The 27,923-nt window shown below is 41.3% G+C and overlaps 1 protein-coding gene across 1 annotated transcript; it reads right to left on the minus strand.

The window, feature by feature from the left end:
* Positions 1–13,840: 13,840 nt before the first annotated feature.
* Positions 13,841–27,349, minus strand: LOC134621168 (nectin-1-like). The gene is made up of 8 exons (XM_065469756.1): positions 27,277–27,349; positions 27,112–27,125; positions 24,366–24,521; positions 23,394–23,511; positions 14,684–15,031; positions 14,265–14,561; positions 14,133–14,185; positions 13,841–13,858 (listed from the first exon to the last, which is right to left on the minus strand). Exons 1-8 carry the CDS (start codon positions 27,347–27,349, stop codon positions 13,841–13,843), a joined length of 1,077 nt encoding a protein of 358 aa, XP_065325828.1.
* Between the last annotated feature and the right edge of the window lie 574 nt (positions 27,350–27,923).

Genomic DNA, 27,923 nt, shown 5'->3' on the forward strand with positions numbered 1-27,923 from the left:
TCCTTATAGCTCCTGGAGATCTATGTTGCTGAGCTGCATGGTTATGAAGTAACTAAAACAGTCTGTAAGCGCTCTATTTGTCTGCGCTTCTCTTCCAGTGCTTTCTTTCTTGCCACATTTTCTTCCTCTTGTAATGCAATCCTCTTTCTATCTTCTTCAAGGCTTTCAAGTTCTTGTTGTTCAAATTCTATCTCCTGCAGGACCTTTAGTGCAGCTTGTGTGGCAGCCAGCTCTGCTACAGCCTCTTGTCTCTTAATGGAGGAAAGGCTTGACTTTCGTGACTTTATGCTGGAACTGCTTGCAGAGCTTAAACTTCTTTGAGAGCCCTTACTTGTGCCTTGAGAAGCTGAAGATGAAAACACTGAACTAGACTCAGGCCAGACTAAATCCTCTGTCTGAACATCTTCGTTATCTTTATTCTGAAGATAAGTGGTTGCATTGTCCAAGATTATTTTAGATACCGCGTCACAGGTGTCTACTCTACGACGGATCTCACTTTCTGGGGAAGCACATTCGCGCAAATCTTCATATGCGTGTTTCACATCTGCTGATGCACAACTTGCACATCAAATCCTTCACAACCTCAACAGAGGGGGCTCCCTTTATCATTTTCTTAGCTTGCTTGGTGGTTGCTTTCCATTTATCATAAGTTATAGTGAAACGATGCTGAAGTTTTTTTGACTTATCATCATGCAGTTCCTGAGCCTTTTCAGTAAGCTTGCGAGGTCTCTGACTTCTTCGTGGCTCCTCTTCACGTGACTGCTGTACATTTGTGGCACTACTATCCTCAAGTAAATCGCCATTCTTAGTTTCATATTCAGTCGTTTGATCCATTCTGCAATGTTTACTAATTACTTGGCACAAAATTAATTATAGCTATACCTTTAACAGACATGTGGTTTAACAATAGACCAGCTCAATTGCCTGGAATATTAATAGCGACAAGCTTAACCTTGCCTTTAGATGAACTTGTTAAAAAACATTAAGAATGGATAATACCTTCAAGATTTTACAACACCTTAAACCTTAATAAAATATCTGAATGAATACCATCTTGAGTCGTATAAATATGGTGAACTTTGTTCCTAAAACCAACAACACATATGACGCAGCACTTAACTCTACAACACTTCTAGCATCCAAATAACACAGATAGGTAAAATGACTTCACCGATAAAAAATCTTAATTGGACAGAACCATGAACTTAGAAAGGAAATATGCAGAGCACCAGATTACTTAAAGTTTCAGTTCTTACAGTGTTCCTTTAAAGCAGTTGACAAAGTTGATCCGCTTCCTAACATTTAACTTGTTTTAAATGTATCACTTAAAGGATCATCCATGTAAAACTTCAACTGCTTGCTGCTTGGGTTACTGGCGTATGCACAGTCTTATCTAGCTGATGCTAGAATGCGATGAATCTTCAGATTTCTTCTTGCTCAGTGTATGACAGGCACAGCTCCTCGTCTCCTCGCCTCATGTCGAGCAGACTGAGTACTCACTGTAACTCCCTCCAAGTTGAAAAACGGACACAAGGCGTTCTTCATTGCACGAAAACTTCATTGCACGTGTCTACATAGCTCTACCACCAAGCGAGAGAGGAAAGCATGCTGCCCTCTACCGAGTGTGGCGTGTAACTGAAAATACTGTCAACCCAAACAACAGACTGAACATTGGTTTCACCCTGGAAACATTCTGTAAACCCTTAAATGTGTATTTTTAAACCAACAATGTATACATTAAATCTGATATATTAAAATAAAGTATTTTGTAACTTATTTATTGTAACTTAAACCATGAAATTATCTTAAACCGCATAACTGCTGCTGACGGCAGCCACAGGCTGATTTAGAATCACAAGTTAAGATATCCCCACTAACTGCATCTATCTGGACTGTGGAAAGAAACTGGGAAACCCACACAAATCCTGGAGAATATGTAAACTCCAGAAAGGCGACAGTCAGATGGTGGAATCAGACCCAGGAAAACATGTTTAACTAACTTATTAAATTATGGGATGCCAGACATTAAAATGTTACATAACCATAAATAATGTTTCAGCCCAAATTATAGAAAAAATACAAAATAAAACCAGAATAAAAATGTTGTCTTTATTAGCAACATCTCACATAGCAACACTGTGGATTTTACCAATGAGCAAAAAACAAAAAAATAGGAGACACATTGTGTATCAATCGTATATTACTGTGACAGGTTATTAATACATGACTGAATGTTACACCTGCTGAGTGACATGACGTCCAAACCTTACTAGAAATAAAACAAGCATCTCACTTTTCAGCAGGGCTGGACTGGGACAAAAAATTGGCCTCGGCTTTTTGACTAGAGACCAGCCCACGAGGTAAAAGCCATAAAGCCTTTGAATGAAAACAGATGTTGTTGTGACAGTGATGTACACTGTCTTGTTGGTATATGTATGATTTCTATACGTTGTATGTCAGATAAAAAATTTGGTAGTAAGATTCAGATAATTATTTAATAAAAGCTAGACATTTTAAGTGAGAATAAGAAAGAAAAGTATTTCTTTGTGCCCCCCTTTCCCTGTTAATGCCCTACCTGGCCCCCCTGGCAAAACCTAGCTAGACCCGCCCCTGCACAGTTACCAGCTGTCAGCTACGTAGAAAAAGATCCTGGTGTTATTTGTCTCTCAGAAACAGTTCATAACTTCCCTTCAACTCATTCATGTCAACTAAATGGTAAACCTGTTTCTGGTCTCAGATTTGCTTAAAAACCTTTCATCTAATTAGAAATCCCAGTCTTCAATTAATTCAATACAAAATACTACATAGAGTGCACTATACAGGTCATCGGATGTTCAAGATGGGCTTTACGTCTACCAACAACTGCTCACACTGCCAAACCAATTCACTGGACAATTATATCCACGCTCTTTGGTTCTATCCACCAATTCAGAAGTTTTGGCGCGAGATATGTGAAGACTTATCAAAGTGTCTGAAATGTAACATTCCAACTTCCCCTTTAGTGTGTTTGTTGGGCAGCTTAGATAATGTCACTTCAGAAAAGAATATAGCCCACATGGTTTTCACTGCCCTATGCATAGCCAAGAAAACAGTCCTCATGAACTGGAAAAATAAAAATAATCTTAATTCTAACCAATATAGAAATTATCTATTAGATTACATTAGTCTTGATACAGCCTCTGCCACCACATCAGATCAATTGCTCTGGGCTCCTTTGATCAGCTCCATCACCTAGTGGGGGTGGGGGGTCCCACCTTCACTGTTGTGATTGGTGTGGGGGTAGGGACAGGCTTAGGGCGTTGGGGGGTTCCCCAGGAGCATCTTCCTTGGGGGGCTCAACCCGGGGTAGCGGTCATGGCCTATTAAGGGCTCTGTTGGTTCTTAGGTGACGGTTTCCTCGTGGCTGCGTGCAGCGGGGCTAGGGGAGGGTCTGTGCTGACGGACGTGGGTTACTGACCTGGTAGCCTGGCTGCCCCTGGGTGGGTCCGGGACAGGCGTGAGGTTCTGGGGGCGCTCTGTCTCTGGGCTGGGGCCCTGGCTGGGCCTCGGGGGCTTGGGTCCTGGTTGGTGTGTTGCCGGGGTTGTGGGCGGGTGGGTGCCGCCGGTGCATCGAGCCACCTGGGGGGCTCTTCAACTGGTGGGGGAGGTTGTCACATCTTGCAGGAGCTTTCCTCTCTTCAGGAACTCTCTCTGCAGGAGGGGGAGATACAGGAGAGGTGGAGGAAGATCTCAGCCTGGGCGTCTATTGTCTTGTGTAGTCTGGAAGACGAGTGGATGATGGGGTGGGTGCAGTTTTCTCTGCGGTGGGGTCGGGTGGGCTGTCCCGGGCTCTGTGGGGCCGGGCGGCGCTGCTGCACTGGGCCCCGGTCCGGATGGGCCTGGGCCCCCTTTCCCTGGCGGGTTGCGGAGTATGGGGGTACCTACTGGGGTCAGCGGGGGAGCTGGCCCCAGGGAGGGGTCACTTGCCCCTCCCTTCCTTCCCTCCCCATCTCCAGCTTCCTGCCTCTTCCTGCTCCACCACAATCATTGACACATGCAGGACCTTGGGTAAACGTGTGTCACCTGGGTGCAGGGGAGGCATCCCCCCCCCTCTGTCCCCTTCTGGCTGCCTCTGCCTCAATTTTATCTCACAATTTAGACATTCACATTACTCACACTCTCATAACACATACATATAGGATCTTGGGGGTGAGCATGCAACACGGACTCACCCCTGGCGTCGTTGCCCACCTCTCAATTTTAAATACACGTAGACATTGAGGGCCAGCAGGAGGGGCTATGCGCTTACCTGCTGCTCTCTGGCAGGTAGCGCCATGCCCTCCTGGGTTTTAAATGCACCTTAGAACACACATACATCAACACTACATATGAGCGGGTGGAGGGAGGTTTGGAGTCTTCTCACACCCCCGTTCTCTGCGGCCTGCCGGAGCGGGGGGGCTAGGAGGAGGAGTTGGCCGTCCGACTGGGGTCTGGAATGTGGGGCCTCCCTGCTGCTGCGGAGTCGGGGCGGTCTGCTTCTCCCCACCGCAGGGAAAAGGGTAACACCACCTGGGTCTGGGTGCAGTTTTCCCCTCTAGGGGCAAGGGTACCTAGACCCGGTTCTTAGAGTAAGCTTGGGGAGTGTGATTTGGTGTACAGTGTCTCTTTATGTCTGTCTCCACGTTGGTTGAGTGTGGAGTAATTGCTTATGAGAGAGCATGAGGGTGGGAATGGATGTTTGTATCTGTGTGTGCCTGTATGTCTGTGTCTATATGTCAGGTTGGGTATCAGACGCCATCTCTCTGGGGACATCTCAGGCCCTCCAAGTTTTGGAGGCCTATCTCCCCCCACCACTTCCCCTGCCGGTGGCAGACGCCCTCAGACATCGGTGCGTTGGTGGTTCTTTGTGTCCGGGGGTGGGCGTCCAGGTACACACCGGCTCACTCCTTGGTGGCTGCTTGCCGGGGCCTGGAGCCTGGGGCTCGCTCGGGCCACTTCGGGGGTGGGGTGCCCTCGGCCTCTCGGCCTGGGGCTCGGTCACTCAGGCACAGCTGGCTGCCGGCGGAGCTCACGGGCACGTCACTGCAACCCCCCCTGGCTTCTGCTCCGCGGCTGCTGAGTGACCCCTCATCTGGGACTCTCCTCAGCTCTTTCTGGGACAGTGGCGCAGCTGCCCCTCTGTTGGTCTTCCTTGGTCTCTTGTGTTCTGGGGGCCTCTGGATGTCTGGAGTTTGATCTGCTCCATACCTGCTTCATGCCCTGGAGGACGGGGCAGTGGCCCCCCACACCCTCTAGCAGATCATTACATGAATGAACCTTTTAAAAACAAGCACGTCCATGCTCACAGGTGTACACACGGGTGATCACACACACAAACAACACCCTTTTTGGCTCCTACCTCAAAGCATACTGTGCGCTGTCAATCTTACGTGCTGCACAATAATGTTTAATATTAAGTATTTAGTGTTATATTCCCATATATCATTGTGATGTTGTTTATTCTATTACTCTTGTTTTCTTCTGCTTGTTTTCTTTTTTCTTTCTCAACAGGTGATCCAGGTGATCGATATATGTATTTTTTGTCTGCTTATTTTGTTGGTTTTTGTTTTTTGCCCTTTTTCGCCGTCCCTCTTCTCAGCTGTTTTTCTTTCCCTCTTTCTTTCCCCCAGTCAAGTCTGTCCCGTATTCAGCAAGTGAAAATGAAATAAACAATAAAAGGTGAATCAAATAGACCATTACGGCAAGGCTGGGATGGTCCATTTGGTAAAGTAAATCCGTTGGGCATCTTTCTTCGCCTTTAGACAATAATTCTGATGGCAAAAGAGCCAAACGGGACAGGCAAAAAAAAAAAAAAAAACCTGTTTCTCCATCAGCTCTGATGATTCAGTAAGGCAGACCTTCCCAAAGTGTGGGGCCCGCCCCCTAGGGGGGGCGCAGAGCCATGGCAGGGGGGGCGCGGGATGAAAAGGGAAAAAAAAAAAAAAAAAAAAAACCGCTTGGACACTGCTAGCACGGTGCACCCACAGAAAGCAAAGCAGGAGATGAAGCATGGCTGAATATGTTTCCAAACCAACTTCGTTCTAAGCCAAAGACTAGAAAATATGGTGAAGCATATCTTCCCTTTGGCTTCACCTGCACAAGTGCCAAGGTAGGTCTCCCCTCCAGAATTGCTTTTCCCTGCATCGGGAGCACACGCTGGGCTCTTCAAATCACGGACAAACAGTATCCCACATTCTTGATTTTTAGTTCACAAACACTTGTTGTAATGACTAACTACTCCTGACATTTTGGAGATGTTAGCTCTTTATACAGTAAAGTTACAGTGCGATACAAATAATATCAGGCTGATCCTGCCACGATTTGTTCCTCCGGTTCAAATCACGGACAAACAGCATCCCACAGCTGTTTATGTTTTTGAACCCATTTTGTACAGAGAGGCATTTTTTGAAAAATGTATTGATAGCAATGTTGAATATTATTACACAGGGAAAAAAAACAACTACACGTAAAATAATCACACCGTGACGCCTCTGCCTTTCTAAATGGAGGGACAGTAACTGCGTGTGTAAATGTAAGCGTGTAAAAACTGCAGATAGTCAGATTAACAGTAACAGTATTTCGTCTCTATCTGCCATTCTGCAATTCATCTCATGTAAACAATAACGTGACGTGAAAAAAGGCACATACCTTTGACGTTGCGTGACCAACTCGGTAGTCCTCGTCCACACCCAGTGGCGGTCCTAGCCTGTTTGACGCCCTGGGCGAACACCCCCTCTGGCGCCCCCCCCCACCACCACCACCACCACACACACACACACACATGAAGAGAGAGAGAGTATGCATTGTATGCAAACGGCTACTAAACAGACATCATAATTCGTCATACAATGGGAACAGGACAAATCAACAATTGACACTGACTAATTAATATTATATTATTGTATATATTGTTTGGAGTTTAGTCTGTTACTGTTACTATTTTTACCATTTCTTCTTGGAGGAACTGTAACCCACATAATTTCCTTAGGGATTAAGAAAGTGTTCTGATTCTTAACCCTCTGGGGTCGCTGGACGCGCCGGCGCGTCAAAATCACATGACCAATTTAAGACAACACAGCTACAAGATGCAGCGAGTCAGAGTCTCCATTTAAACTTGGGTCGAAAGTGTGGACTTCAAACTATATACCAGTTTTTGAATTGTGTCGATAGGCCACGTAAAACCAGAGTTATGATAAAAAAATACACGCGATGTTTTTTTCTGAACAAAACAGTGGTGTTTACAGCGGGAAGAACGGTAAAAACGGCGTTTTCCACAGACAGCGCTAGCAAACACTCTCCCTTTGCGAGTGAAAAAAGAAAAAGAAAAAACACCCCTTCCCTATTGGGTGTTAGTTTACCATGTCAGCCAATCAAAAAAATGATATGGCAACATGTGACATTTGGTTGTTTAGGGAGAAGGGGAAGTTTTTAGGAGCGACACGCGCGACGGAAAGCGGGCGAGCGAAAGAAAGAGAGAGAGCGAGTTTTCATATCTGAGACATTAGTGATGTTTAGCGTGTTTGGAGGCTATAGTTAGTGTGTTGTGTAGTTATTGTTTTGTATTGTGTGTCAGTTATACTGCTGAATTTCAATTTTCTCCAAAAAAAAGCCGTCAAAGGTGGATTCCAGTGTAAACGCTGTCTCCACATGGGAAACTGGACTGATGCACCTCCTGCAGTCAGACCTGCAGGGTTTAGGCCTGTGCTGTTCTCCTCTGTCTTATACTGAACACAAACTACATTTTTTGGACTGGTACAAATAATTTGTGTGCCTTCTTATTTGATGCAGCACACCTGATTGTTCTGTAAATAGTTTTAAATGGTTATATAAAAAACGCCTGAGGCCTTGGCTGCATTTTTAGGTAAATAGTACCATATAACTTTATTGTTTGCAAAACTTGTGCATAATTTTTAGAAATGTACAATTTCTATTTGCATTTCAAGTTATGAAAATGATTCGTTAAACATGTCTGTGGGTTTTACAGTAAAAGATATAACTTTTTTCTACTCGGATTTTGAATTTTTTGTCTGAATTTAGATCAACTGTGCTAATATAGTATACCAAAATGAAAAACTAACTCAAATTTCAGATATTTGAGGTTGTGCTGAAAATAATGATACCAAACAAGGCAAGAAAAACACATTTTAAAGGTGAAATATAGAGGTAAAATCAAAAGTAGTCAAAAACGGCCAATTATACCCTGGACCCCAGAGGGTTAATGTATTAGGATACATGACCTGCCATTATCCAATGACACATCTGCTTACCTGTATCTTTTGCTCGTTTCTCCTTGTAGGAGCCATAATTAAATGTATTGAATTTTAATGATCACTGGGTTTTCATTTGTTTGGTTGCTATGGTGATGTGTAACGGGAGTCACGTGGGTGGTAGCGGTGACATTAAGAGGGCGTTGTCAGTCCGTCATTCACTGGTTTGATTTTGACAGAGAGGAGGGCTGGGTAGCCGTAGTTTTTGTTGACCGCAGCACAACGAGTTTCCCCTTGTTGCTTTAGAGCCTGTGATGTTTTAAGAGTTTGAATCGCGAGCTGATCACATTGCTCTGTAAACTTTTCAAGCACTTTAATAAACAAGCAAGCAATTCCACTTCTGGCATTATTGCATAAAGTTGACAGCGCGTCAGGCAAATAGGCTCCATCCCCGGCATCTAGCGACTGTAGAAGTCGCTACACTCCTCCTCTTCTTTTCTCTTTTTTTTTAAACTTTAAAAACAGGTTGTGTGTGAGACTTTAAATCAACAAAATATAAAATATACATTTTAAATTGTTATTGATCCCTTTACCCCTGGTCCTAAAGTGTATATTTATTTTTTTACTCTTAAATATTTATTGTTTGTTTACTTGCACTGCTGTAACTGGAGCCTCGTCGTCTCGTCTCTCTATATACTGGACTGTATGTAGCGGAGATGACAATAAAGTTTACTTTGACTTCAGCAGCAGGCGCACCGAGGGCTCTCGCGCTCACTTTTCGCGTATAGAATTTTGAAAAAACATTGGTGCAAATTATAAGTCTGTATCATAATGTCTGCTGTTTTCGTGTTTGTTGGTTTGTTTTTATTTTGTTTTATTTTGCGAGTTGGTAATTTTTGCTGCTCCAGCCACCCAGATAATCCGCCGCCGCCCCGCCCTCTCCTCCCTGTGCCGCAAGCAGCAGGCGCACCTCGCAAACGGAGGGCGCCCTTACTCCCAGCAAATGGGCGAAAGAAAACCGATCGGTGCCTGTGACATCCCCAATATGCGCTGGCATGATGTCGGGGCAGCATGAGTACGAGCAAATTTTTTTTTTTTTTTTGCCGATGCCCGTGATGCCGCCCCCCACCACGATGCCGCCCCGGGCAACCGCCCGTGTCGCCCGTATCTAAAACCGCTACTGTCCACACCTAAACGCAAAAAAGGAGTTTTAAAAAACTCCGGTCATTTCGGTGATTCGAAACGCCATTTACGTGTGGACGAAACAGCTGCATTTTCAAAAATACCCGTGTAGGTGCGGACGTAGCGTAAAAGAGTTAGTAGTTTATTTCATTGCTGCCTGTAATTTATTGCAGATTACTTGTATTTGCTTAATTGTTTAATAAATGTTTGAGGTGTGAAATAAATCGGAATGGAGCAAAATATGGGTGTGTGGTTGGAGGATGTGCGTGTGCGTGTGCACGCGCAGGGGTGGGGGGCGTGAACATTTTTCTTGTAAAACAAGGGGGGCCTAGCAAAAAAAAGTTTGGGAACCACTGCAGTAAGGACATCTCCTGGTTTCATCTTCATGTTTCCCTCTCACCACATATCCAAACCGATATCATGACCAGCAGCTTTACAGCTGTAGCTCCAGCAAACATCAGCTGATACTAGAAAGTAATATTAAATAAATTCTAACAACAGCTTACAAAGCTTAAACGTGCTGCTGTTGTTTAGCGCGACATCCGCTGGTTCTTTCTGGCGCAAAGTGGGAGATAAACAAACAAGAGAGACGGGACTTATGTCAGAAAAGCCGATCAGCTGGTCATTGATCAGTTTCATGATTGAAGTAGCAACAGGAGAGGGAGGGAGAAGAGAGAAGAAGCAGCAGTTGTGCAGCGTAAAGACACAGAATAACTCCAGCTTTGTGTCTTTTTTCCATTCTAGCTGAAGTTCGGGACAAACTGCGTTCCTTCTGAGCTCAATATGAAACGCGTAATATTTTCTCTGAATACGGGACGATTCCGTTTTTATGGGACGGTTGGAAACTCTACTCAACTTGTGAATAAAATAAAATTCACTATCAGTAACATCATAGCACCCACTCAGCTCTGTAGAAACTAGCCAGTACGCAGTGCGCAGTACTGCTGACTCTAAAAAGTCAGCATAACGAAAATAAACTACACCTAAACTTGGTTTATATCTGACCCAGATAGACTGCAGGTCATAACTTCAGTTCACCTGACACTTGGACCCGCGGCCACCTCGGGTCTCTGCTCCTCCTGCCTCCCCTTTCCATCATTCATCTGCTGGTCTGTGTAGGAGCTCCGCCATAGCCACCACCAAACAACTGAGTTATTTTTACACATGGGCCAGCATCTGGCCAATCCACCACCTTTTATTCATTTCATTCATCGTTACAAAAAAACCCCATCAGCCCATAAAAACGAAAAATCACCATCGGCCATCGGGCAAGTCCAGCTATGCTTTTCAGTTTATTTACTTTATTTTTTTGACTTATTATTTTAAAAAAATAACTAAATTAGAACCAAAGACATGGAAATTTTGAATTTACGTTCAGTCTGAAAAAATACATCGATTATGTCGGCCTATATACAGTGTTACTAAATTACATGTGCAGTGGTACAAAGTTAACTGAGCCACAGCATTAAGATTTTTGTGTTTCAAAACATGGTTTAATCCTTAAAATGAAAGTAAAACATACCTTCTCCACTACAACACAGAGCAGTGTCGCATGTTTTACTCAAGCACAGCGAGCAGGTTTTCGTGATAAGTGAAAACAAGGAAATGTCCTGCGCACTGACGCTGTAGTGCCATCTAGTGGGCTCACTCGGCAAGAAATATAATCCACACAAATGCAGTGGTTTTAACCCGGAGATTGACAGATCACGTGACTTTCGCGCATTGCATGCCGGGAACTCATGGCAAAACAATCCAAGTACCGCATCAAATGCAAGCATTTGCAGCACGGCAAAACGTTCATTCTCCGGTTCCAATACCTTCTTGCTTTTTCTTTGCCCCCCAAAAAAGGTATGTACAAAAACGAAGGAGAACAATGCCGGTCCGTACAAAGACAGACTTGATGAAAGTCAAAGAAAAGATACGAGGAAAAAATCAAAGGAGTGAAAGGGTCAGACCCTTACGAGCACACAGAGTGGACAAAAGACGTTAGCGTGCTGCCCAACTTTCACCACGCTCAGATTTATAATGATACGGTTCTTGGAGTGAGTGCATACACTCATGAAGTTTAGTAACTTCAGGTCACTGCAACAAGCCCAGGTACAGTTTACCGACGGATGGGTACAGGACCTTGAAATGCACCGTGTAGAACGAAAGACCATCGTACGTATCGTAAGTTTACCAGTCTCACAAATCGTCTTCATAAATACACATTCGTTAACCGTTTATTAATATAACCTTTGAGCTCAACGGTAATTAATTAGTAGTGGAAATTAGTATTGTCCCTGCTACATTACAGAAATGTAGCAGTGACAATAATATTGTATGCTGTAATCGTACTGGGCAATTAGTGATACAAAAAAACTGTTTTATCCTGTGAATAAAAGTATATGTTTTTGTCAATGTACCATGGTAATAAAATTGTGTCAGGACAATTCACTATTTATGCACAATAAACAAAGGAGCATAGCGCAACAATTTCTGTTCAGCATCAGACTTGCTTGTAACCTATATCACCAATTATGTTATGAAAAATGACCTATTAACTACTACAAAACACTGACCTTTGTGGAAATGCTTGAAGCAGACTAACATGTGAGCTGGAGTGTTCTGGGACGTTATATTTGGTCTTCGAATGGCTGCAATCCAGGCCATCCGTCGGCTCTTTTTTACTTCGGAAACATGGCTTGAACAATTTCTCTTCCACGACATAATCCGATAACAACCGATCTCTTTACCCGTCGGTTTCCCGTGGCTGTCATGTGACCGGCTATTGCAGTTAATAATACAACAGCTATTATTGCCATTTTTTGTGTTTCTTTTTATCGCTGTGTAACTGATTTCAATTGAAAGCCTGCGTGCGCTAGTACCTTTTGCCACGAGTTCCCAGAATCCTTTGTGGTTTTACCCCTGAATGACGTCACATTTTCAATCTTTAATAGAGATTGAACGGCGTGCTTTGGTTAGGCCCCCCTCACTCTCAATACATAGTGTGTTGAACTTTAACACATGCTGCATCAGCTCAGGGACAACACATGTTGTGTGCATTTTGACACAATGTGTGCTTGTGTGCTTCCTCATTATAACCACCATCAGGAATTGTCACCATCACCTCTCTCTGAGGAGCAGAGAGCACTCGTGCTGCACATCCCCCCTGAGTGCTGCTGTTACGGGAACCTGAGAGCACAGCTGTAGTGGTGACAGTGCATCTACTCTATGCATATGTACATGTGTGAACTGTTTAAATGATTTTCATTCTTGTGTTCCAATTCTTTACAATCAGATAATCAAAAGCATCCATCCGATCACGTTTTCTAAAAGATTTGTGGTGGAAATCTGAAATAAACCAAGACGCACACAAGCAGGTTGATTTTGTGAAATTTATTTACCTTTCAAAATGTGTTTATCAGCAGTACAGTGAGAATGACAACAGTCTGCATGTTTTTAGACAGACACATTGTAAGCCTGCAATATTGAACTAAAATAACCATGCTCACAGAATACAGTCTGTTATCTTAATGTGTGCAAAGGAACTCATCTACATGGAGTAAAGCTTCAGGACTACATGGAAACTTTCAGGAAGTTCAGTATGACACAGAGAACTTACAAAATCTTTTATAGAGTTTCAGGTGAAAAGCTGATGACATTTACTACACACATCTTCGATAAGAAGCACAGTGTTGATTGCACATTTACCATGAGAATAAACCGTCATACCCACAATACTTGACAAAAATCGTTGGTATGGTTTTATTAGGTTGACAAATACCCTACACTGAGTAATTTAAAGTTTGAACAATGTATATGTTGATTAAAAAAAAAAACTATTGTTTTATTGACCAGTAAATGTCTCAACATGCTCACCATGAATAAGCCGAGACCCCCAGTGGCCGTTTTGTGCAACTTCAGGTTTTCATGGTCGTTTGTATTAGGAGCAATTACTGCAATAAAAGCAATTTAATCAATCAGCCAAAATTATGAGAACAGTTTCATGTTAGTCACTCCTGCTCATTTTTACAGTTTTTGTTTCAAGTAGCTTAATGTTAAAAATCTGACAACAAACACAATGTTGAATAAATATAAAAATAAATAAATAAAAGCAGAAACTACTGAAATAAAAACTGCAACATGAGTAAAAATGAATGCTTTGTGTGTGGGGTTTTTTTTTCAAATTTTGTTAAAAAAAGACCAAGAAACAAAAACAGAAGATGGAGCAGTAGAAACAATTTGTCAAAACGTTTCTTGCTGGTAAAGGTGAAAGTCGTGGATCGTGGTGTAGTTGCTGAAACCTCTACTGAATTAAGATGATCCAGATCTACAAACAACAGAAAAAGAAAAATATTGCAGTGTCACTCTTAAGGTTGCAAAATCAGAGTATTCTGGAAAGAAGGATGGCTTGGAAAAAAACAAAGACAAGTTCATCAGCGTTTGATTAGTCAGAAGATGAGCTCTCTCTGTGACAGACAACAGATTTAAGAACAGTTAAATCTGCGCAAACACTTATCAGCTGAAACAAAAAACAAACAACAATATTGTTTAAGACGAGTAGATTTCTTTCTATACCCGAAAAAGATGAGCGCAGCAACACAGAGCACCAACAACACCACAGACAACAGAATGACTGAAATCCTGGTTCCTTCGAGACAAACAGGAGAAAGAAGAATATAATAATTTGAACAACTATCAAAAGACAATAGACTCACAGGGAAAACTGACTTTAAAACATACAAATGTTAACACACCTAAATTCCTGGGATTGTATCCTGATTTCTCATCTAGCTCTGGTAGAAGAAACATAAGCGTTACAATAACAAAGTAGTCATCATTTTATAAATCAGTGACTTCAAAAGAGTTTCTCACCATCATCATCATCAGGAATCATCACCATCACCTCTCTGTGAGGAGCAGAGAGCACTCGTGCTGCACATCCCACCTGTGTGCTGTGTTTACGTGAACCTGAGAGCACAGCTGTAGTGGTGACAGTGAATGTAGCGTTGGTGTTGGACACACTGACAGTGTTGTACTGTGAGAAGTTGAGGTCTTGTTGTGAGACACTGAGTGTTACAGTGGGAGCAGGTCGACCAGTGGCTGAACAGGAAACAACCCACTCTTCAGTAGAGTTTGACTCTCTGACATCAACAACAGGTTCATGCAGCTCTGTGAAGGATTAAGAAATATCATCAACATGTTCTTACAAACACACCAGCTGCTTACACATTTATGTCCACTATGTTTGTTTGAAGAACTTGTTGTTGGTTAAAGAAGGTAAAAGTTCTTACCGTAAACTTGGAGGCAGGTTCTACCAATGAAGGAGCCTTCAGGATAAGTGTTAAACAAACACCTATAGTATCCTTCATCCTGCTCCGTCACATTCCTGATGATTATGGAGCAGTTCTGTAGTCCAGTATATTTAAACTCTACTTTATCTGTAAAGTCAGTATTCACTTTTTGGCCAAAGTACTTGTTGTAGGTGGCAACATTTGTCTCCACATCATGTGAGCTTTTCTGCCATGTGACCTGAAGGACGTCTTTAGTCTCCAAGAGCTGACAGCTGAATTCAGCATCTTCTCCCACTGCTGCCAGCACAGTCTGCTGTGTTTGGATCACTGCTGTTAGAGCTGTAGGAGCTAAAGATCAAGGCACTTTAAATATTGTGTTCAAGTTCAAGTCCAACCCTTACTCACACAGAATGTCCAGTGTAACACATGTAACACACACTTACCTTCATTCTCACACTTACATGCTGCCCAAATAGTTCTGATGCTAAATAAATGAAAGTATCAAAGAAATTATTAAAGAAAATGTGTTTGGTCTAAACTGAATGTATACCAGTCAAGTACATTTCGTTTGACCAGATTCCATTCAACGCAACACTTTACATTGTTCTCATGAGATCACACTTTTTCTTTGCTAACCTCTTCCTTTGAGTAGCCTACTAAAATGGAGAGAATGTTGTCTCCAGGAGTTTAGCTGATTTAGAGTGGCAAGGTTTCAGTAGCAAGCGATGTTTATGATTGTGCCAGAGCACATTTTGAACAACACCATGGGAATTTCGCTTTTTACACAGGTGGTTGGATGTTACACTTTGGAAATGGAAGGAAGGTGAGTGTTATTAACCCTCCGTGGTCCACGGACACGCTGCACCTCCAAATCACATGACTGATGTAAGCTGACATAGCAACAAGCTGCAGCCATGCTGAGTCTCTATTTCAGCCCATATTGAAAGTTCGGACTTCAAAGTTTTTACATTTTAATTACAGGCCAGTAAATCCAGAGTTATGATAATATGTATAAGCCATGCTTTTTTCTAAATACTGTCGTCACGTTTGTGTGTGTGTGTGTTTTAAGCATTTTCTAAGGACAGCGCGAAAACAGTAAAAAAAGGAAAAAAAGCCACCTCTTTCCTATCGGTGGAAAAATGTACCATGTCGACCAATTAAAAGAAAAGTCAACACGTGGGATTTGGTTGTTTAGGAAGAGGGAAAAGTTTTGGGAGTGACGGTAACGGCAGCGAGACAGAGCGAGTGAGAGAGAGAGAAAGAGAGAGAGAGCGAGCGAGAGAGTTTTTAGATGTGGGAGATTTCTGGAGTTTAGTGTGGAGTGTATACTTAGTGTGTGTAGTTGTTCTGTTGTGTAGTCGTTTTGTTTTGTGTGTCAGTGAGGGCACTAATGAATGTCACAAAGGCACATTTGCAACGTAAACACTGTCATTAAGTAGAAAACCAGCGGAGTGATACACCTCCTGTTGTCAGGCCTGCAGGTTTATCCCTGTGCTCTTCTCCTCTGTCTTTTGGTGGACAAACTTTTTTTTTACTGGCACACATCATTTGTGGGGCATCTTATTGCGAAACCTGATTGTTCTCTCATTTTAGTTTTAGTAATATTTTTAAATGGTTGTACAAAATGAAAAGAACGGCAGGTGTATTGGCTGCATTTTTAGATAAATAGTTGTATATGTTTTCAAAATGTACAATTTATATTTGCATTTCAAGTTATAAAAATTTACTCAACATGTCTGTGGTTTTTTACAGTAAAAAAAATACTGCTAGGATTTTAAATTCTTTGTGCGATTTCAGATCAGTAACACTAATGCAGTATGTCAGTGAAAAAAACAACTAAATTCAGTTGAGCTGAAAAGAATGACACCAAACAAGGCAAGGGGAAAAAATAAAATGAAACAATCTGAGCGTGAAATACAAACATAAACTCAAAAGGAGTCAAAAATGGCCGGTTGTATTTCAGACCTCAGTGGGTTAATCCAACAAATCATGAAAAATTAGGTTTACATTTTTGTTCATGACCGTGCAGATTTCTGACATTTTGTGTAATTTAAGCTGCAACAATGTGATTGATTTCTAACAAAAAGCAGTGTGAAACTTAAGTTAGACTTTTGTTTGTAAATGAACCACCCCATGTTGTGTAGCTTTATGTATTTTATACTTATTGGGCTACATATTTATTTATTATACAGGCTATACAGTACATAAGATCAAAACTCACATGTTTTATGTAACTAAAGTGTGTAATTATGTGGGCTACAGACAATAATTAAGTTATAGACTATATGAAAAGCATGTATACTTACTGCATTTGAATTATTTTAACCATATGTAACCACCTGCATGAAAAAAAAGGCTTTGAGTTTGCCACCCCATTTGATTTCTTTGCCACCCTCATGCCACCCTAAGAAAATGTCATTAGATCCGCCCCTGCTGGTGAGAGGACACAAGGAAAATGCTGGCTATCAGCAGCTACGAACGCAGACTAGCAGCACATGGCACAGAGTGGTGCATTCAAGGAGCGTCAGCATAGATATTGTGAGTTCAATGACGTAGGACATATCAATTTCCACTGCGCAAACACTATCAATAATCAAACCACAACACTTCAACCAAGCAAACAACGTGTAAACAGTGGGCTTTCTAACACCTACTTTCCTCTAGCCCACACTCTTCCTTCTTAAATGAGTAAATAAACCATCATGTGGATAAGAGAGAAAGAAAGAGACTGCTGAACTGTCAGCAGCTCTTAAGAAATTTCACCTCCTACTAAGTTTACCACCGCCTTCTGCCGCTGCGCTTGACAGAAACCACCCATCAAATCCACTTTCTGCAGTAAAATCCACTTAACTACAGAAGCTCACCACAGAGCAATAAATCGGCACGCATAAAGAAAACACAGTATCTCCCTCACCTTTAGAAAAGATCGCCACCAAAGACAAGACGATTATGACTGCGCGTCCTGCCATGTTGTCTGCATGCCCCGGGGAATTAAACATCCACGATCTCACCGTGTGTGTATGCGAAAACAAGCTCGTTGGTTCATTTCTTCGCTGTGCGCTAACGTTTAGTAAAAAAGGGTCAAAACAACTAGTTACAACTCTTCACGGTTACAGGTTTTGACCTGCAGGAGGAGAGAGAGAGAGAGAGAGAGAGAGAGAGAGAGAGAATTCAACAGACAGCCCGTTCAAGAATAGATGATTTCAAATGGGCACCTTACCTTCAAAACAGGAGGGGGCGGGGTGCTTCCTAATAAAGCTAATTTCATTCATAATATCGTCAATCCAAGCCCATTATGTCACAATTAATTTATCCTGGTTTGTGCCAAATCGCAGGGAAAAAAACGATACAAACTGAATGTGCGCACTAAGGTGCAGGTTATTAGTTTACGTAGTGATGATTCTCCGATTGGGAGGGGTGTTGTTACGGAGTGCAAAATGAACACCGATGGAAGATGGACAAGAAAAGATCAAATCCATCAGCTGCTCAGTTTAGAAAGGATAGAAGAGGAGGAGAAGCGAGCAAGCTGATCATTATGACGAATGTGTGACGTATTATAATAGCTGTTGGTTGGCCGTTTGCATACTGTGCTACTCTAAAACCGGATAACAGTATAATGTTGTAGTCTAGCTGACTTTGCAAAACAACAACAACAAAAATCCTTACACTATTAAGTTGCATTATTTAGGAACTTACTGTAATTACAAAGTAATGCATTACAATGGTCATGAACACCACAACTCCATGAAAGCATGGAAAATACTGGTAGTGAGGATTAAAAAGGTGAAACAATTAACAAACAAGAGACGGCACTTCTGCAGCCTGAGAAAATAAGATGGAGAGCGGTGCTGACTCATAATGCAGGAGTACATTAACCTTGTCCAGAAAGGCACTTGCAGTCACAGCAGCTACCATGTTACCATGTACAAAATGAACTCATTGATTTGTTGAGTAGCAGGATCACTTCAACAATGGTTGATGATATCAAGCTTGGAAATTTTTTCTCCATAACTCTAGATTGCACTTCAGATATTAGCCACACTGAACATCTGTCAGTTGCGATTCGGATTGTGTCATTACAAGAGAAGATAGTGAGAGAGGTTTTGATTGAATTGAGAGACCACACCAAAGCCCGGTCTTTGTCTGAGGAGGTGGGATTATACATACTCAGCATTTGTACAAGGGTGTGGTATGACATCTTGATTCAAACCCACCATGTGAGCAAACTCATGCAGTCTCCCAACATGCATGTGGATGTAGCGGTCAATCTGCTCAAAAAGACAGAGCGAGGTCGCCACAGCTACAGGGCAACAGGCTTTGCATCTGCACAAATGTCAGCCAAGGATATCTGTGAGGACATGAACATAGAGGCTGTTCTGCAACAGAAAAGACTGAGGTCTACAAAGCAGCATTTCTCTTACAAATCATTTGATGAGCCATTGAGTGATGCCTTAAAGAAGCTGTAGTGACCTTTTTAATGTTGTTGTTGATGCTGCAGCGTCTTCCATCCAAGCGAAATTCACCACATTGGAAAACTAACTACTAACATATTTTCCAAATCTCTCAAGTAATGACCTCACTGAACAGTGTGAGGCCCTCAGTGCTACTTTGCTTTTTCAGGGCAAATTAGACTTGGATGCCAGAGATTATAAATTTGCCTGACTTAGCATCAACATCTATTACCTCTCTTGAGCTGCTCAGCTTTGTGCCTGACAGTGAAATCTCAAATATAACCACATCTGTGGACTGCTCTGAGAATTGCAGTCACTCTGCCTCTAACTGTGGCTTCAGCAGAGAGGAGCTTTTCAAAGCTGAGACTTGTGAAGAGATATCTGAGGTCCACTATGTCTCAGGAACACCTCACTAGCCTTGCCATCATCAGCATCAATCATGCAATTGCTGACCAGATTTCATATGATGACATTATTGATGGCTTTGCACCAAGGAAGGCAAGAAAGGTTCTGATTTAGATGACAATTATTTCATATCAGTGTGTGTTATGCAAAGTGCGATCATGTTAATTGTGCAATTTAGCAATGCCTTATTTTAATTGCGTCTGCCATTTTTACTTATTTAATATTATATTTGTTATATGCATTTCTTATTTTGACTTCTGTGTGTGGCTGCTTCATAATAAAGATCAGTTTCTTCCCATTTACATTTAAGTTACTATATTTGCTGATTTGTTTATAAATTCCATCTTATACACTAAGTTTATTTTCCCTGTCTGCCGCTCCGTTTCATAGAACCCACATGCCAAATCTCACTGTATGTCCTGTCTGCAGTGAAGTACACTTTACTATATATGATCACCACAGAGAAAACCGACTACAGCAAATCAGCACGCATTTAGGTCGTAAAGAAAACAGAGTCGCTCGCTCACCTTCTGAAAAACATCGCCAGCAAAGAAGAGACCAGTGTGATTGTACGCCCTGCCATGTCTGCATGGCGCAAGAATTTAAACATTTGAGTCTGAACTCAGCTGTAGCTGAGCTTGGACCAGTCCTTTATCTCACCTGACAAAAAGTAAAAATGGCCCCTTTCATTAATAACATCTACATGACATATTATGCTCAATGTGATATCACTGATTCCATAAGATTGAATATTTTGCAAAACGTCCGCTATTGTACAACACACTTATTCCTCATTGTCCCCTCTTTTGTGTGCAGTGGAATAGACCATTGTGCAAGTTACTTTCACCTTCGGTTGAACGGTGCACAGAAAGACTTATGCGCTAAACAAATTAAAAACTTTCACCTTTTGTTCCATACTTCCACTGACATCACTGAATCATGAGAGTGGCTCCTTTACACAAGTCAAACTTTCTGAACAGTCTAAAAACCAAAATAAGTAAAAATAATTAACATAAAAACATACAGAAATGTCTGGCACAACATCCAGCAAAGAGGGACTCGTGGAAATGGGTCAAACAGAAAGGAGTGGAAGTGGGTTAATCAGTGGGCGCCGTTTACGTGCACCGACCAGGGAGTAAAGGGAAGGAGAGGGTGATTACAGAGAATTGTGAGTGCTTTGTGAGTTTAAGCATCATGTATACTATCTCTTCGGTGGCCTTACAAAGAAGGATATTTTGAAAGTAGCGCCGTTGTTTCCTTCATGTAACTCTGACTGGCTTCTAACAGCAAAACATAAAGTCATCATGATAAAAGCATCTGAAAAAAAATTTGTTTTTTTATGTGCTGCAATTTTGTGTTGTGCGTGTACTTAGGTTTGGTGTCTTTTCATTCATTAATCTCTTTCACCATGTGAGGTGCATTTACCCACATCGTCATCCAGCAACACACAGCAACATGCTATCACTGTTACGAAACAACAAACGAGTTTCACACCATGCTGTTTTTATAGGAAATATATTGCCTCTAAAAACAGCATGGTACAGGTACTTAGGTTAACGTACAGATAAAGTGTCAAAAATGTACTCGAAGAATGACAATGTAGTTAAAGTGCAACTGTAAAAGTATATTACACAGATTCAACTCAACTTAATGTATGAACTGATTCTAGGCTCTGAGGTCAAAGCAAGAATAAATGATTTCAAATATTTGAAATCATTTATTCTTGCTTTGACATATGTACATATATATGTACGGACGATCTGATATCCTCGTGTTGGCGTTGTTCCCACATCATCATAATAAATGTTGTTCCAGGTTCAACATTTGGTTTCTTGTACTACTAGAATTTGAGAACCAGTATATCGATGTGAAAAGCCTCGCTTCTGCCACATTTTGAGTGGGTGTATTATAAATGTTTGGATGCATTTATCAGATAGGCATATTGTTTCTCCGCGATTCCAGATCAAAAGTTCGTACCTTTAGACTTGGAGACAGCTTTGTGAAACTAACCGACTTTATCTCTCTGCCACATACTCGATGACTGTGGAGCAGTTCTGCAATGCACAATTTTTAAATTCCTTTCCGCTCGTTGACCAAACAACTTGTTGGCAGTCATGTCTTTCTTTTCTTCCATATGACTTGAGTGACATCTTCAGACGGCATGAGCTCCGTTTTTCTGCTGTTGCCAGTCTGCTGTGTTTGCATCACAGATGTTAGAGCTGCACAGAAAAAAAATAACAGGACTGTTATCGGTGCAGGACTTAAGTAGTGTCCGACACAGAGCGATTATAACATTCACAGGACTGAAGTCACAGTGAAACTCAGCACGTCACACGTTTTCCACAATGCAAACTGTTTAAACTGAAAGTAACAAAACATTTTACAACCAAATCAAACTGATACAGAAAACAAAATATTTGTCTTTCCTTTGGAAAAAAATACGACCAAAGAAAATATAAATATGACTGTACGCTCTGCCGCGCTGCCTTTTGTCCGCCAAAATTAAAAAAAAACATGGCTCTTAAATCAGTAGGTGTTCCGCTCAGCCAGTGTACAACCTCACTGAGTGTGTGCATGAAAACAGCAAAGAAAAAAGGACCTCGTGTTGCAATAACAGCGACATGGAATATCGCAAATTTCACTTGAATAGCCAATAAGTCACTGATTTGCTAGGTAATTGCTTTTTGACAACACATTTATTCCTCCTTGTCCCCCCTCTTCAGTGTGCAATGGGACAGCCTCACAACTGTCAGTTTCATTCTGAGTGCACTGAGATTTGTCCAAACCGAAACTGTGTGCTTTCCTTGTCTAAGTCCGAGATACGCGTTGGAGATAACACGAGAAAATAAGCAACTAGAATAAGAGCGAAAAGGAAACGAAACACCTCAGAATGGGTAAAACATGCGCGGAGTCTAAACTACAGTTGAATTTATAATAGCCTTGTGGATTATTAATTCTTGATTGATTTTTCAGAGAATAGGGAGAGTGAACGTGATTTGTATTTGAGAAAGCAAAATGAAGCCCAAAACAGTGGTAAAGATTTAAATGCACTGTAAGAAGTAATCTATAGAATTTATCCAATAAATCTGAGGTAACAATTTGCATTGACTTTTTTGGGGTAGATTTAATTCAATATATTGTGTATAAAATAGCTTCAATAAAAAGCTATGAAATACTTAATTAAATTGGGTAAAATTTACCCCGTATTTATGTATCTATTCAACAGCTACTTACTCATTGAGGTAAAATTAGGTAAAATTATCTCTTGTTTGCTAGTTGGTAATAACTGATAATTACTAATAAAATTTAATTATTATCAGTTGATAAACATTACCTATTCATAAGGTAAAATGTACCCCCCCAAAAAAGGACATTTAAATGGTTCATCATCTGAATGTTTTTATTTCATAAAAACACATAATAAAGTGCAGCACAACAGCTTCAAGCAAGATTTCAAGTAATGAACCTGTTTTATAACTTCTAAACTAACAACTTTAAAAGTTGTTTCAATAATGTTACATACAGAAACTCTACAAGGTTGTTTCTGTGCATGTACAACCGAACACTAACATCAACATTCTAAAGTTTCTGTGCTTGATGTCAGAAGAAAAATTCCATCCCCATCAAGCTATGTCTGGACAAAAGATCCTTTTGGAACAAGAGGGGAAATGTGTGTGCATTGCATAAGCTTATTTTTGAGGCCGTGGACGTTTTTCAGTAGTTTCGCCCCGTCAAGTTCCAAAAAACAGTTTTTGAAAAGTGTCAAATGTGTTCTTCAGCTCCTTCTGATATTTGAGGTTAAAGGGCATATATCAGTCCCATCAGCAGTACACATGCTTTTGTTCGACTTCCACATCCTTCCATCATTTGGTTTCCCTCAATCACAATGAGCACATCTGATGGATCCTCCTCAGCCATGATGTTGTGGATCACGATCACCTTCATCATATTGTCTGTGTAATCCTCACATTCCTACGTGTTAAAAAGAAAGTAACAAAAAACATACACATGTTTTATTTTATTTAAGATGCTTTTTCAATACATTTCAGTTTATCTAAAGAGGGAAGTGGACGGAAGATGAATGAAGAAGGGGAGAACAGGGGATAGAAGAGGATAGGAGAGAAGAACATTAGGATCCCTTGAGTTAATAAGTAATCTGTTATCAATATGACAAACCTGGCAGTCATGAAAAAGATCTTCTTGTCTTTCCCTGAGGTAGCTAATGAGGCAGCAGATAACGACATCCCTTTTCTTCTCAATGCTCTGTGTCTGTAGGGAGATACAATTTAGTGGAAATACTAAGTCGAGTGATTTACATACATTAAGACTGAATTCCTTAAAAACAAAAATGTTGTATAACTTGTTGAAAGCTGGTGCCTATCTCCAGCTTTCAAAGCTGGTGCCTATCTCCAGCTTTCAAAGCTGGTGCCTATCTCCAGCTTTCAAAGCTGGTGCCTATCTCCAGCTTTCAAAGCTGGTGCCTATCTCCAGCTTTCAAAGCTGGTGCCTATCTCCAGCTTTCAACAGGTGTGAGGCTGGGTACACCCTGGACAGTCAATCACAAGGTAACATAGAGACAGACAGGATAAACAACCATGCACGCACACACTCACACCTAAGGACAATTTAGAGAGACCAATTAACCAACAGCCATGTTTTCTGACTGTGGGAGGAAGCCGGACCTGAAGGGAACCCACACATGCACAGGGAGAACATGCAAACTCCATGCATAAAGACCCTGGGCCGGGATTCGAACCCAGGACCTTCTTGCTACCCACTGCAGCCCTCCATAATTACATATTTGTGAAAAAAGTCAAATAACATACGTTATTCAAAGTGTCCAGCAGAGGTCTCATCTTAGAACCAGCAGCTCCTCCTTTGGCACGCATAAGCTGCAAAAGACCTGGTGTGTACTCATCAAGTTTCAGCATGAATGTCTCCACCAAGGAAACTGTGGTGATGCGTCTGAACTCTTTGATGATCTAAGAAGTAAGGGGACAAAAAAAATGAAATTTTAAATGACAGACCAGGTCTCATAGTTATAACATGAATGTTTTTTGGTGGGAAGAAAAAATGATCAGACATACTTAGTGAATAATGCTGGCCACCTTTCTTTTAACTCACCCACAGAGGGGCAGAGGCTGACCACTTCAATGCTTCAGCTAGAGAACGTTTTATTGATTTTATCTGCAATTATCTTTGCGTTGTTTTTCTGCGTTATTTCATAAATTAATTCAAGCCTCTCTTTCTCCAGTGTCTATTGGGTTTCTCCAGTAGGATGCGGAGGGAGATAATTAACCTCTGCTCTTTTTTTTGGCTTTTTTACATTTTTTGATGGCACTGCATCAGCTGGATGCTTCCTTTTTAAGGTGTTAATTTCAATTTCCGAGTAAGAAAATTTTCGAGATCTTAGCTTGGCGCGGTAATTGTGCATTTTGTTTTTTTATGCGCTGCGGCCAGCCATATAAGCCGGCAAATGATCCTGGCTCCTTAAGACACGGAAACTTTGAAACCACGGCTTTAGCCACTGAGAGGATCAGCTGATTGGTTGGGTAAGCAGTGTACGAAAAAATTACTTTTGCAAGGTCTTGCATTACTGCTGATTTAACACTGGCATCCATGAAAGGTCTTCCAGTGTCGTGATATGAGTTGTTTGCCTCAGCGAGGATTAGTTGTATGTCTCGGGAAAACTCTGGTACTTGAAATGGCACTGGCCATGCATCAGGGCGACATGAATCAGGGAGAATGATGGTGTCACTGGAACTTGCCGATACGCAGTCGGACACCTGTGAGGATGCATCATGATTGGCAGGGCAGATGTCCTTTTCAGGAGTACTTGCAGGATGTGTGCTCACTGAAGTCGAAGAGCTCAATGTAGACGATGATCCTGATTCACATACTGGTTGTAAGTCAAGGGTGATTATTGGCTCTTTAAGGATCACTTTTACAGTGGCCTTGTCATACAAGTCAACAGTTGAGATGACACTGAAAAACTGATTGTCAAAGTCTTTGTCTTGGTATAGCAGTCCAAATTCCCCACGCAACTGGAAAGTTTCAGTAATTATGGAAACAAGATTGTCCACTGTATTAGGAATTCCTGTTGGAAGTGTCAACTTTTGAATGCTGTCTTCTTCTAAAATGACTCTTAACTGGACTGCCATTGTTGTTTGGTTTGTGTTTGCTTAGCTGTAGAGACAGAGAAAGAAAAGAAATTGAGACAGGTTATTAATAGTTGATAAGCTTACTTGCATATATTTTCTTCATTATTCTTCTGCCAAAGAAATAAAAGCAGAGATTTAGTTCAGTAAAGTTTTGAATAAATAATTTTTGATTGTCATTTTAAGAAGAGGGAGGTAAAGGAAGAAGAATAGAGGAGAGTTAAGTATGCATCACATGTTTCCATTTTCTTTTTCAATGTTATATGTATTGTCCCTGTTAAATAAACATTACAATAAACAAATAAGACAGGATGCCTGCCCATATAGTTGTTGTTAAAATCATAGTTTTTTTTCCAATAATTTCAATAAGTGCACAAACATTTGATATAACAGAAATAATCAACCCATAACACTTACGCTGATGTGCAAATGAAGTGTTTAAGGGACACCATACAGCCATCCGCTGTATTGTATGCAGCCATGAGGTATGTTTCTTTCAGTTCAGAATGTTTAAGGATTTCTGTCTCTCCCGTGGGCTCTACTTTGAAACTCCTCAGGTGTTCACAGTACCAGCCTCTAAGAAACTTAAAAACAAAAACAGGAGTTTTGTGCACAATGATTATTTGATGGATTTCTGCAAAGTCAGGTAGGCCTCCTGTAGCCAAACAGCAGCATCACACCAATATTATAGTCTGTGCCTAAAATGGTTGCATTATTTGTCATGTTCACGAAGTCTTCCCCGGGGAACTTCCTTGCAAAGGACTCCTTAATGCTGTCTTTTAGAACATCGACTATATGTGGCCCGACGAAAATTGCGGAAGTACGGTTATGAAAACAATTATTAAGCACTGACGTTCTAACACTACCCAATATAATATGAAATCAATTCAAAAATCTTTTACTTGATCTCACAATTCCAAAAAAAACCCAAAAAACTTAGGTGCAGCAACAGTGGGTGTTTTCACACATGGGACACAGTAGTACTTTGTTTTATTTTCTCACAGCTGCCATTTCAATATTTTAGAAAAAGCTAGCATTGACTAGTTTTTAAAGTTAAAACAAGCAGTCAGACAGTCATGCACAGGCCTGGACTGGGACGACATTTCAGGCTGGGAGCTTTACCCCGCTGCTTTTATTTTGGTGTGACATCCTGGGGCAACTTCAGCTACTTTCTGCCAGAGACAGTTGGCAACACTGATGGTCTCATGAGACGCCCTCCCTCTCTCAGACACACTCGTCCCGCCCATTGACTGTAGAAAACAATAATGCCAAATAATTAGCAACTCTATAAATAGAAGGTAGTTCTGCAAAATCATTCAGTAGGATGTTTGTTCTAATTTGCTATGACCTCAGAGTGCATCGAAAATAAAACCAATAGGCTATAAAGAGTGATATGAACATATTTAAAACTTACCGGAATGAAAATGTCTGGAGCACCAACAGATATTTGGAGATGGAAGAGAACTGGATATCAGCTCGTCTCACAGCTGCTATCCAGGCTAGACGCCTTCGTTTGGTAACATCGATACACGAGCTGCCTCATGTTGCTTCCAGGTTGGGAAAGAATGAAAAGACAAACCCTTTTCAAGCTTATTCTCTTGCCGGTCGTGCGATCGAACATTGCAGCCGACCACACAGCAAATACGAACCATGGCTGTTGTGTGTGCCTTCGCTCCTTTTTCGCTTGCGCTTTGTTTAGACCCCCAAAATGGCGGATCGGGCCAAAATCCTTTCCACACCCACCCCCGTGACATCAAGCTCCAAAGCCCTATACTCTTTAACCACACATCAATAAATACAGTTAATAATTCAGACTCTCAGAGCAGTATTTGGGGTTTTTTCTGATCGTTTCACGTTGGTTTTATTTGTTTTGCTGCTGAAAAATCTCCCGTTTTACTGACGGGGAAAATGGTAAAAACGTTCTGGAACTGTTGGAATTACAAATACAACGAATGCAACCATTACACACTGTCATCACTCAGAAAAAACAAACAAAAAAACAAAAACAAACAAATGAACAAATAAAAAAAACTAATGAGCATTCACAATTCTTAAAAAAAAGTGACATTAATTAACGATTAAAGCACAAGACTTTCTAGTTTGTTTATTCATTCATACATTATTCTGCAGGTGTGGGTGAGTCTCTCTGAGCAAATGTTGTGTCAACACACTCAGCTGCTATGACTGTGTAAAGCTGCCCCCTTGAACTCTGTCAAAGATGTCCAA

Source organism: Pelmatolapia mariae, linkage group LG23, assembly GCF_036321145.2.
Source record: "Pelmatolapia mariae isolate MD_Pm_ZW linkage group LG23, Pm_UMD_F_2, whole genome shotgun sequence".
In the NCBI taxonomy this organism is placed as follows: Eukaryota; Metazoa; Chordata; class Actinopteri; order Cichliformes; family Cichlidae; genus Pelmatolapia; species Pelmatolapia mariae.